The sequence below is a fragment of the Saccopteryx leptura genome, chromosome 1 (assembly GCF_036850995.1).
Source record: "Saccopteryx leptura isolate mSacLep1 chromosome 1, mSacLep1_pri_phased_curated, whole genome shotgun sequence".
NCBI classification, from domain to species: Eukaryota; Metazoa; Chordata; class Mammalia; order Chiroptera; family Emballonuridae; genus Saccopteryx; species Saccopteryx leptura.
In genome coordinates, this window is record NC_089503.1 from 55,754,245 (window position 1) to 55,767,544 (window position 13,300).

General features: G+C 35.7%; 1 protein-coding gene and 1 pseudogene across 1 annotated transcript; one reads left to right on the forward strand and one right to left on the reverse strand.

Annotated features, from left to right (window-relative positions):
- The first annotated feature begins 5,124 nt into the window (after window positions 1-5,124).
- On the forward strand, window positions 5,125-6,081 carry LOC136388841 (olfactory receptor 52E2). Its single transcript, XM_066360649.1, has one exon. The coding sequence runs from the start codon at window positions 5,131-5,133 to the stop codon at window positions 6,079-6,081; it is 951 nt and encodes a 316-aa protein (XP_066216746.1). The 5' UTR covers window positions 5,125-5,130.
- A 267-nt stretch (window positions 6,082-6,348) lies between these two features.
- Window positions 6,349-9,347, reverse strand: LOC136388034 (olfactory receptor 52E2-like; annotated as a pseudogene).
- Window positions 9,348-13,300: the final 3,953 nt, after the last annotated feature.

Consider the following 13,300-nt stretch of genomic DNA (forward strand, 5'->3'; position numbering starts at 1 on the left):
TCAGGCAAGAGAGTAGCTCTAGAGAGCTGGATGTGGAGTTTGTCTCCACCACTCTCAGTACTGCAGGATAACAAAGGTGGTACCTGGGAGGCTGGAGGGCTGTACTTTAACTTTCTCTGTCTCTTCCAAGTTTGGGTTACAAGCAAACCTTGGGAAAACTGGCCATGACCCAAACTCTGGCTGCTTTGTTTTATCTCCCCTTTTCTCCTCTATCTTACTGCTACTCCTGGCATAAAGAGACCCAGTCACTCCCAGTTTCCCTCCCCATATTCCTCAGACAAAATCCAGAGAGCCCAAGATTTCCTCCTACCCTAGAGAAAAACAAAAAAACAAAAAAAAACATCACTCCAGGTTTGTCTCCTCTCTTCTCCAAAGCCCAATACAGATGCATTTTATCTTTTGTTTCTCTTTTCACCCTGCCCCACCTTTAGTCCATTCAGTTCATGGATCTTTCAGGTGCTCCTGCAAACCCAGATGGGGTTCCTTTCATGAGTTATAGTTGTTCAATTTGTTGAACTTTCAAGCAGAGAGATCAGGAGTATCTCTCATACTGCCATTACTCACTATATAAAAGCATTAAATATGGTTTTGTGCCCACTTCCACCATGAGATGGAAGGTTTACTCCCACACCACTAACAATGCTCTGGACACCAGCTGAGTATTCTACAATTTAACTCAGTTTGATTGTATCTACTTGGAGATAGCATCAGGTCACACAAGCCAAGGGTTTAGTTTTATAGACTGCTGATTACAAACACCAGCCCAAGCTGAAGTTATCATCTGTACTTCTGACTAGCCAGCTACAGATTAGAAGTTCCCACAATCTCCTCCTTGGACTTCAGATGCCAGTCACAAGTTCAGGGTTTTGCCTGTAATTCTGACCAATTGGCTACAAATCAGAGATTTCTACAGTTCTTTCTGTGGGTTCAGTTAAGTTGTTTGAAAGAATTGACTTTCAAGACCTTCCTCAGTATTTCTCTAGGCCTATCTTTTTGGTGAAACACACAAAAAAGTAAGAAGACAGTACATGCTCAGATAAAACTTGGAGAAATTTGCAGGAAAGGACAAGAAATTCTCAGGAAAATCTGAAAACATTGTTTTGTAGTCTAAGAGGGAAAGGCCATTTATGAATTGCATCCAGCACTCTAATTCCTAGTGCACAATGGAGGGCCAACACAGTATAGAGTTGGGGCTAGTTTCTGAACGTAGATTTAAAATGTTTCAGTGGGAGAAATAGAAGCTTTTTAGAAGTAAGGGATCAGATTCTAGCCATAACTGTGCTTTAGTTTGCTCAGTGACATTTCTAAATCAGGGTAGTGCAAGATCAAGGTGCAAGGCAGAGAGCTTCTACCTGCCTCGCAAGAGGTTCCTTCTCATTGTTCTCACCTAGCCTTTCCTTTTCTTATAAGGCCACTAATCTCATACTAAGAGACCTATCTTCATGGCCTAACCTAACCCTAATTGATTCCTAAAGACCTCATTTTCAAATACTATCACATTGGGAGTTAGAACTTCAATATATAAGTTGTGGGGAGGCACAAACATATAACAGTACCCTGAACTTGCTGGGCATTGTGTCTGAGCAACTGTTTAAACACGTGCTGGCTGAATAACTTAAAAAATCTAGTGCAAAGATTCTAGGCCTTTTGTTGAAAATGTAAGGGGAAAGACCGAGCTTTTATTTTTTTATAATGGTCTTTCTCTCTTGAAGAAACATGTTTGTTATTTTACTTTTTATCATGTACTTTTTGGGGACAAAGGGATACCTGTGGGGTACCTGCAAATATACACAGAAAGAAACACAAGGTCCAGGATCAGGAGCATACCAAGGGCAACAGGCAATAGCAGCAGCACCTATTCAATAAAATATTCACAAAATATAAATTTCATAATGGCATAGGTAAAATAACAAGTGGCAAAGAAACATCCTGGGGAGATGTGGCAGGAGCAGCAGGTGTGAATGTATATGAGTCAGGCTTCAAACCTGCCCCATTTTCATATCAGATTTTAATTATAGAACATAAATTCAGAAATAAAGTTGCTTAAAAAATTCAAGACAACATTAAACCCCAAGCACCACAGAGTGTTAAACCTCAAGTGTTGGGTACTCTTTTGAAAGCAGAGTCCTGATTGTTATATTAATCACATACCCATGAAGAGCCTATTAACATTAACTAAATCTGCATAAGTCCACCTTTGAGATACATTGCTTATTCTTCCTGAGGAAGAAGGAAGGCAAAAGGGCTCTATAGGGCCATACTTGTAACCATAAAGTCATTATTTTTTATAAAATATGTAAAATTACTTGACTATCTAAGATGCAATATTAGCATCTGCTTAAAATTATTTGGTAAATTTACCAGGCTCCATTATAAATTTTTAAATTAATTTTGTGTATTGGATATAATTCATTATTTAATTACAACATTACATATCAATAAAAAATTGAAACAATAAATGATTACATTGACATTAATATAAATGAGAAATGAGTTAGAGCAGAAAAGCAGAAAAACAACTGAAAAAATGGTAAATGAATTTAGAGGATTAAATAACCTTTCTAAAGTCACTTTTGTAAGTGAATTTATAGAGCTACAAGTAGAAGAGAAGTGTTCCGACTTGAGAGCCCTTGGTCTTGAGCACAAAATTATACTCTCCCCTTAAATGATGATCCAGGATGCTGAGAAAATGTGTTCCATCAATCATTGTGTGCTCTAACGCAGATCAAGTTAACAACAGGTTAATGGAGACTCACAAGGTAATCAATAAACCTCACTTGTTTCTGCCTTCATTTTCTTAGAAGTCATGGCTTTCTATTCATGCCTCAGCGACAGATTAGAAACTAAAATCCTAAGAGACCTTAGTCCCTTTACAAAACAGTCGCTAGGGGATTTTCCACTGGAAGCTTTTTCCAAGAAAAAAGCAGTGCCCTCATAAAGAACTGTACAGGCTGAAATAAGACAGAGACAGGATTCTTGGTGCTCAGTCTGGTAAGTCTTCCATGTCCTAGCTCACATCGCATCCTTGCTTCCCCGTGATGGGTGAAGGGGAAGAAGAGGCATAGGAGAGGTCGAGAAGAGAGATAGGATATGTTTTGGAGTAGGAAGGCTAAGGATGCAGCTGAGAAAATGAATAGAATCTCATTTAGGATTGGCCATATAATCTGAGTAATGCTGGTAATATCTGTTTATTTATATACTAATTATTCATGGGTGTGATCAGTTTATAAAAAATTAATTGAGCTGCACTGTTATGTGTGCACTGTGTTTATGAACCTGAAAATTCAATAAGATATTCACAAAATATCTATCCCTTGATGGTAAATACAATATATCATTTATGTTCCATATCTCCTGTATTGCTTATTACAGTAGGTCTATTGCATCAAGCAAGAAATTAATGTTAAAATAAAAAATGGTTATAAAGGCTCCTTAGGACAGTAAGAATTAACAATAATAACTGATAATATAATAGAACAATTGCAACATTATACTGTAATAAAAGTTATGTAAATATGGTCTCTCTCAGTCTCTCGAAATATCTTACTATCTTTTACTCACCCTTCTTGAGATGATGTTAGATGCCGGTCCATGGGTAACTCTTTCACCTACTGGCTACAGTCTGTGGACTGGCAGGTGAAAAACACTGGTCTAGAAAATACCCTGACTTTTTTGCTGAAATTGAGGTCATAGTTAGTGGAGTGTGGCTCTGGAGTTACAAAGGATTAGAAAAGAGAAGTTTTACAATGAAACAATTACTCATATGTGTGAACAAACCCTTTAGAAATACTTCCCAATCATGACCTACCAGGCAGTGGCACAGTGGACAGAGCCTGTGATGCCGAGGACCCAGGTCAAGACCCCAAAGTCACAGCTTGAGCATTGGCTGACCAGTTTGAGCACAGGCTAATCAGTTTGAGCATGGGGTTGTGGCTTGAGTGTGGGATCATAGACATGGTCCCCATGATGGCTGGCTAGAGCCCAAAGGTCACTGGCTTGAAGCCCAAGGTTGCCAGCTTAAGCAAGAGGTCACTGGCTTGGCTGGAGCCCCCCCCCCCCGGATCAAGGCACATATGAGAAAACAATCAATGAACAAATAAAGTACTGCAAGGAAGAATTGACGTTTCTCATCTCTCTTCTTTCCTGTCTGTTCCTATCTGTCTCTGTCTGTCTCCATCTCTCTCACTAAAATAAACCAAAATTGTTATAAACAAGCTACATGAAGACATATTATAGGGTTATAAGAAAATTTGAAAATGATTGAATTATCATACACTTCGTTTTATATTACTACTAATACTTTTTTCTCTCTAGTTTCTATTGACATTTTGGTATGTATTTTACATTCCTAAAGTCACAAATCAGAAATACTAGCATATTTTATTCAGAGGGATGCTGTGAGTTTTTAAAAAGATTGTGAATTGGTGTACATCTGGAGTATTTGTGTGTGTGTGTGTATGGTATCTATATTTTTAATGTAGGTTAAGCATACATTGCCTTTTCCTTTATTTCTATTATTTTTATTTCCATTCATTACTTTTCTCTTTTATTTAATTTTCCATACATTCTGTTAAAAGCACTTTGAACTCTGACAAGTTCCTTAAATTCTTTGATCCTTTGATTACAATACTTATATGTAAAATCTAAAGAGTGTTTTTGAGAAAATATTGCAGATGATTTTTGAACAGCCTGACAAACAGCCTTATAAATAGTATGCAGCACCTAGCTGGTAGTGAATGTTGCTATTTTCATTATTATTGTTTACATTTTTAGTAATAATAATGGATCGATACTAACAAATGGACCAATTTTAACCCTTTAAAGTAATTTTTTCTATTTTGGCATAAATGTTGATCACTTCAGGTGTTTGTTAACGGTTATTATCCCTGTGTGTTGTCATTCAATTAAGTGGAATTAATTGCCATCACTACATTTAGAAGCTAGCAGAATCTTGAATTGGTCAAACTTGAAGGAGAGATTCTTTCAGTGATAATGGCAATGATGAGAAAAGTGAGTTTAAGTGTTTTTACGGTATATTATCTTTAGGTCTTCAAAGCTACAGAACACTATCTGGTGACCTGTATATTGGGTGAACATACATTTCTGAAGACTCATGCATTACCTAGCAGGATGTCTATTTCCAATGACACCCAGTTTCACCCCTCCTCTTTTTTGTTGCTGGGGATCCCAGGACTGGAAACACTGCACATCTGGATTGGCTTTCCCTTTTGTGCTGTGTACATGATTGCACTCATAGGAAACTTCACTATTCTTTTTGTGATTCAGGTTGACAGCAACCTACACCAACCTATGTTCTATTTCCTGGCCATGTTGGCTACCATTGACTTGGGTCTCTCAATAGCTACTATCCCCAAGATGCTCGGGATCTTCTGGTTTAATCTCAGCGATATCATCTTTGAAGCCTGCCTCACTCAAATGTTTTTCATTCACAACTTCACACTGATGGAATCAGCAGTTCTCTTGGCTATGGCTTATGATCGTTATGTGGCCATCTGTAACCCACTCCGATATAGCACAATCCTCACCAACAAGGTTGTTTCTTTGATTGGTCTTGGTGTATTAGTAAGGGCATTTATTTTTGTGATTCCATTTGTATTTCTCATTTTGCGATTGCCCTTCTGTAGAAATCATGTCATTCCTCATGCTTACTGTGAGCACATGGGTCTTGCTCACCTATCTTGTGCCAGCATTAAGATCAATATTATTTATGGCTTATGTGCAATTTGTAATTTACTGTTTGACATTATAGCCATTGCCCTTTCTTATGTTCATATACTCCATGCTGTTTTTCGTCTTCCTTCTCTTGAAGCCCGACTCAAGTCTCTCAGCACTTGTGGTTCTCATGTTGTTGTAATTCTTGCCTTCTATACACCAGCCCTCTTTTCCTTCATGACACATCGCTTTGGCCAAAACGTCCCTCGCTATATTCACATACTTTTGGCCAATCTCTATGTCATAGTGCCACCAATGCTTAATCCTGTCATATATGGAGTTAGAACCAAGCAGATCTATGATCGTGTGAAGAAAATATTATTACAGAAACAAGAAATGGAAAAATAATGACACCTAATACAAGCAATTTTCAATGTAAAATTTTATGAAACAAGTCGGAGAAATGCTTTATAAAAAATTATGTTCAAATATGTATCTATATTGGCTCACTCTGTAAGTATTTTATTTCCATCTGCTTTTTAGACCACTTCTCAATATCTATTGCTGCATTTATTTTCTTCTTTATAATTTTATTTAGCTGGTTATATTATTTTTCTCTATTTTTTTCAATATCTGGTAAATATTTTTATATCAAAACCTTAAATATATCTATTGTTAATAAATTAATTGATTTTTCCTGAAGCATCTTTCTTCTCCCAATATAATTAAAATCATTTTCTTAGTATCTGTTTTTATGACTGAAGGATACTTGGGTTAATATCGTGACTGCCACTTTGCCTGATCTTATAGAATTTATAGTTTAAAATTTGTCAGAAAACTCAACTTTAAAATATCCATTCTTTTTCTTTCATCTTTTTAATATCTTGATAATTAAATGTATCTTTGTTTATGAAAACTTTAAATTTATGCAATCTGACAATTTTAGTATTTTATACACTATTAATTTAATGCATATTTAACATAATTATTGCACTCGCTCTCTTTCCCTTTCTTCTTTATTCCTTCCCTCCCAGAGCATGCCCACTCAAATCTTCTTTTTGAGTGTACTTTCCTAAGCTCCTAAGACCCTTCTTTTGCTTCTATAACTTGTATCTTTACTCTATTTATTTTACAGCTCACTTTGTCACTTTTGTAACATTCTCCCATCCAAGTACTAACCAAGTACAACCCTGCTTAGCTTCTGAGATCAGACTACATCAGGTGCAATCAGGGTAGTAAAGGCTGTAGACTACTTCTATAACTATCTAAATAAACTTTCTCTTATACTTAAAAAAAGCAATTATTGTTACTTTTTCTTCTAAGTTGACTATTTTATATTTATTATATTAGCCTGACCTGTGGTGGCACAATGGATAAAGCATCGACCTGGAATGCTGAGGTCGCTGGTTCAAAACCTTGGGTTTGCCTGGTCAAAGCACATATGGGAGTTGAATCTTCCTGCTCCTCCCTTCTCTCCCTCCCTCTCTCCCTTTCTCTCTCTCTCTCCCCCTCTATATTTATTATATTTACTTCAACCTGAGTTGTAGATCATTCACAATAAATATTCTTTTCTGTTGCATTATTTTTATTGCCATCACATTTGATTTTATTTATAATTTTACAATTATTTAGCCATTGCCCTACAGATGTCCATTCAAATTATTTATGTACTTTATGACTTATACTATTATTTGCTTAACTTACTTTTTATAAGTTTTAAAACTAACATGCTTTATACAGTCAATATTTATTTAAATATGCCAAAATATTTACTATTTTGATTGTTATTCTTTCCTCCTTGAATCTTCAAATTTCTATCTGTAATTATTTTGCTCATGTCTGAAAAATAAACTCAAATATTACCTTGAAACAATTTTGCTGGTGGTAAGTTTTTCTGTTTTTAGTTTTTTTAAGTAACTATTTATTTTAAGGTTATTTAAAAATATAGAATTTTAAATTAACTGTAGCTTTTCCAGCATTATGGAAGTATAATTGACAAATAAAAACTGTCTATATTTATTTTATATAATGTGATATTTTAAAGATATATACATGATATACAAATACAGGGTAAGGCAAAAGTAGGTTTACTTTGGCGACTTAATTTCGTCTCTTCATTAGCTAAAGTAATCCATTAACTCAATCAATCAACTATTTAATAAAATAATTAAGAAAAAAGGGTGTTTATACTTGGAGAATAAATGGAATGAGGTACTAAACAAGGGTAGGAAGAGAGGAGCAGCTCAGGGAAAGAAAACTATAGTAAGATATGCTGAAACAGGCTGACAGAGTAATATCAGAAGGAACAAAAAAGAGAGGGAGAAAAGAAAATGAGTAACAGAAGAAAGAGAAGTAGAAGGAAAAAGAAGGGGGTAAAAGAGAAGATGAGGAGAGGTAGAAGGGAAAAGAGAAGGTGAAGAGAGAAGGAACACCTGTTACCCACAGTGTAAGTGAAAAGATGTCTTCTGTAACTTGACCTCTTAGATCTTTGAGAATCATGAGCATGTCTTATATTATTCTTCCAAATAATCATAAAGAATCATTATTCATCCACCTAATCATTTTAAAATTAAAAGCTTTTATTATTTTTATACCCTGAATGGTGAAATGCACAAAGAAATAACATTGACTTCTTTCCATTGAGTGACCATTTGTCCTTTTCAAAATGTCTCCTCATTCCTTAGATAACATACATATTAACATTTAACCCTCTTGACAAAAACAAACAAACAAAACAAAAAACAACTGGAGGTACTTATTCACTATTTATTTATGGATGAATATTCTAGCATACTTTCACGAATCTGCTTGGTCCTAATTCCATAGATGACAGGGTTGAGCATTAGTGGAATAACTACAGAGTTTAGCCAGAAAGATATAAATGTAGTGTGAAACATTTTGGCCAAAGCTGTGTGCCATAAAAGATAAAAGAGCTGGGTGTAAAAGGCAAAAATTACACAGACAAGGGAATCACAGGCGCTGAGAGACTTGAGACTGGCCTTGCGAGAAGGAAGATTGAAAACAGCACAGAGAATGTGGGTATAGGAGAGAGCAATAGCTATGACGTCAACTCCCAAGATTGCACTGATCCCCAATGACCCTGATGCTTGCACAGTCCAGGCAAGCAAGACCCATGTGCTCACAGTATGTGTGAGGGATGACATGGTGTCCACGGAAGGATAGGAAATACAAAAGGGAAAACAGTGAGAAAAGATCTCCCAATCACTCCCAAACCAATAAGAGATACTTTTTTGTTAGTAAGAACTGTGCTATAATAAAGAGGGTTACAGATAGCTACATAGTGATCATAAGCCATGGCAAGAAGTACTGCAGATTTCATGCCAGTGAAGATGTGGATGAAAAATCATCTGAGTGAGGTAAGCACTAAAAATGATCTCCTTGAGGCTGAACCAGAATATGCCCAGTATGTTAGGGATGGTGACAGTGGTGTTACCCAGGTCAGCGGTAGCCAGCATAGCCAGAAAGTAGAACATGAGCTGGTGGAGGCTGAGCTCAGTCTGGATGACAAACAAGATAGTGAGGTTCCCTATGAGTACAATCATATACACAGCACAGAAAGGGAAGTCAATCTATATGTGGATGTTTTTCAGTCCTGGAATTCCCAGCAGCACTAAGAAAGAGGGGTGTAACTGGGTATCATTAGAAAGAGACATCTCGCTTATGATTTCTTATGAATGTGTTCATTGCAGATGTGTGGGGACCCATAATAGTCAGTTACCATGGTGTTTTACAGTACAGGTGAAAAAAATAAATATCATACCCATTTATCCAATTATTAATAACCTCATCAATAGTTTTGTTGTTCAAATAATTGAAATCTTCTTAGGAAAACTTCTATAATTGTAATTCAGTTACAGAAAACAATTTCATTACTCTAAATCTTTACTTCATAATGCATTTTTATTTATTCTATGCAGTGCCATCTTTTACTGTATGCATTTATTTATGTATCTCCTTGTTTACATATATATGCTATATATATACAAGTATGTATATATACATTTATAATTACAGAGTAATGAGTGAATGAATGAATTGTATTTTATATATACACACACACATTTATTATGCTCTTCATCAACATGTTTCTGTTCCTTTTATTTTTTTTCTTATTAAGTGAGAGGCAGGGAAGGAGAAAGACAAACTCCCACATTCACCTTGACAGGGATCCACCAGGCAATACCCATCTGGGACCAGGGCTTTGTTGCTTGGCAACCAAGCTATTTTAGTGCCTGAGGTGAAGCCATGGAGTCATCGTCAGATCTCAGGGCCAATTTGCTCATTCTAGCCATAGCTGTGGGAGGAAAAGAGAGAGAGAGAGTGAGAGAAAGAGAAAGAAGGGGAAAGTAGAAGGGTGGACAAGCAGATGCTTGTTTCTCCTGTGTGCTCTGACAGGGAATAGAACCCGGGATTTTCACATGCTGGGCTGATGCTCTATCACTGAGCCAAATGTCCAGAGCCACATCTTTTCCACATAACAAATTATTAAACCAAAACCATAATATTCCTTACTACTTACTAACCCTCTCTATGAGCTTTCCTCATATATACTAATGACAATTGATGCTCACTAATGAATTAAAAATTCTAACCAAAAACACACATAGCACACAGGTACAAGTTATTGTTTCTCCTTTGTGATTATATTTTTAAATTTCTAAAAGCACTCTAGAGGTTGTTAAAAATCACAACGGAGGAAGGAATGTTAAGATTCATCATCTCTTCCTGACCAGGCAGTGGCACCGTGGATAGAGCATTGGACTGGGATGCAGAGGATCCAGGTTCAAAACCCCAAAGTTGCCGACTTGCAGGCTCATCCGGTTTGAGCCTGGGCTCACCTGCTTGAGTGCGGGTTGCTCACTTGAGAATAGGATTATAGACATGACCACATGACATGGTCACGGGCTTGAAGCACAAGGTTGCTGTCTTGAGCTCAAGGTTGCTGGCTTAGGCAAGGGGTCACGTGCTCTGCTGTAGCACCTCATCAAGGCACATATGAGAAAGCGATCAATGAACAACTAAAGTGGTGCAACAAAGAACTGATACTTCTCATCTGTTTCCCTTTTCCCTTCCTGCCTGTCAGTCCCTTTTTCTGTCTCTCTTGCTAAAAAAAAAAGATAAAAAAAAGGATTTATCTTCTAAGAATGATGACTCTCAGAGATTTTAATGCACTGATCTCCAAAGTGAGTTATATGAAAACTTAAATGGTAAACAGAATATTAAAAAATGTATTAATTTCCTCCTTTATGCATATTAATGACTAGTGGTTGAAAAAAAACTAATCAGTTAACCAAAGTATTAAGGAGGAGATAAAATAGAGAAAACAAAAATTACATTGGAGTATAAAGAACATTCTAGGTTTCATAATAATTAACCCACTTGGAACTAATAAAATGTCCCATATCTTAAGGGATTCTTTATAGAACTGTATTCCCCTATTAGAGTGGAAAACCAAGTAAAGCAAATATTCTCTTATCTAGTATTTGGTGATTTATAATTACATTATGATTAAGGCAAAGTAGATGTGAAAACACCTGTTAGACTGAATAAATATTGGCCTGAATTTAAAAGCCAAAAATACTCAACCAAAGAGGGAAAAGACATTCCATGCCAATAGGAAGTTTTGGTTTAGATGCTTAAGTATGAAACCCTTGTCTAGTCTGAGAAATGTTTAAATTAGGAAATTAAAAGGAAAGGGAGGGAGAGAAAGACCTGATATTATGCAATATAAAAAAAACACACTTTTAGTAGAGACTCTTTATTTTAACACATCATTGAGTGTGTCCCATGGCTTCAAAAGGTGTACTTCTTGCCAAAAACATGAAGTGATACAAGAGGCAGTTAGAAAATTAAAAATATAATGACTACAGGGCAGCAAAATGTCACAGACTTGAAAACCAAAGATTGTTTCTTATTAAATAACTCTCTGGTTTACTCTCAAATAGCTTCTTTATGACTCTGTAGATCAGGGGTCCCCAAACTTTTTACACAGGGGGCCAGTTCACTGTCTCTCAGACCGTTGGAGGGCCGGATATAAAAAAAAAAAACTATGAACAAATCCCTATGCACACTGCACGTATCTTATTTTAAAGTAAAAAAACAAAACGGGAACAAATACAGTATTTAAAATAAAGAACAAGTAAATATAAATCAACAAACTGACCAATATTTCAATGGGAACTACGCTCCTCTCACTGACCACCAATGAAAGTGGTACCCTTCCAGAAGTGCGGCGGGGGCCGGATAAATGGCCTCAGGGGGCCGCATGTGGCCCGTGGGCCCGTGGGCCGTAGTTTGGGGACCCCTGCTGTAGATGTTCATACAAAAGTTATAAGATGCTGTAAACAGTGAGATATTTTCATTATGTATGTGTGTGTGAAAGTTGTGGCAAATGGTAAAATGAATACATACATACTGCTCAGAAAAATTAAGGGATATTTCCAAATGAATATGAAGTGATAAAACAATGAAGCATTTGATTTTTTCCTTATTAAACAAGAATATCAGAAAAGCAATCGACAAGTCAAAGAAAGTTGTTCGATAATTCAAATAAGATGCAAAACCAACTTTTATTTCATGGGTGAAAATGCACTATACAAAAGGCTGAAAGCACTGGAGTGTCTGTCTGCACATTCCCTGATTCCCTAATTTCTGTGTTACACAAATGATTGTTAAGGAATTTTCCCCCCGGATTTTAAGGAGAATGTAAATTATTCTAAACTATAGGAAATAATGAATAACTGTAAAGACAAAACTCTCACTCACACAGGTATACTCTTGAGCGGCTGATAAAAGAGAAAAGAAATACAAAAATACTCAGAGGCAGATTCTGCTACAGAGAAGAAAGAAAGTAATTTTATTGCAAATTTGGAGTAACAAGAAAAAATAGTGACAGAATCATATCTCTACTATGTACTTATTATCTTTGGAACAATATTTTACAAAATTATCTGAAATTACATTTACTTACTATTTTAATCTAATTTTTAAACAATGAGCTTTTTAAAGTTAATGAAACTTTTTCTTACTTGTATCTATATACCCAAAATCCTATGCTAGACCTGGAATATTGGTTGAAAAATTTTTTTAAATGCATATTGTAAAATAATTTTTTAAATAATGAACTTAAATTTGTTAATATAAAGATTATTTTAACTGTGATCTTTGTATTCTGTAATTTAAGGAAATAAGAAGCAAAATGTGTTTTGTGAGATTTCTTTAATAAAAATAAAATAAAATATAGCTTAAATGATATAAGATGTATCCTAAAAGGGTCTTAAGACTTGGGTGATGAAGATAATCAATGAAGAAGACGCATGGCTTAGTGCCACCTTGAAAATTTTAGCTGATGAAGGAGGAAATTCTTTATGGTTGCAGAGAAAGGTTAATCTTTCCAATACACAATCCATGCCCATTCAAGGCACTAGATACTGAAAATCCTGGTCCTTAAAAAAGATATCTGCCAACATTACATGGGGAATTACATTAGCAAAATCTTGTGATTTCTGGAACAGACCACTTTTTTTTTTCTATTTTTTTTTTTTTTTTTTTTAGTGTTCACAGACATGGTAATCTGTTTCTACATCACAATATTCTTTTTGAGTAT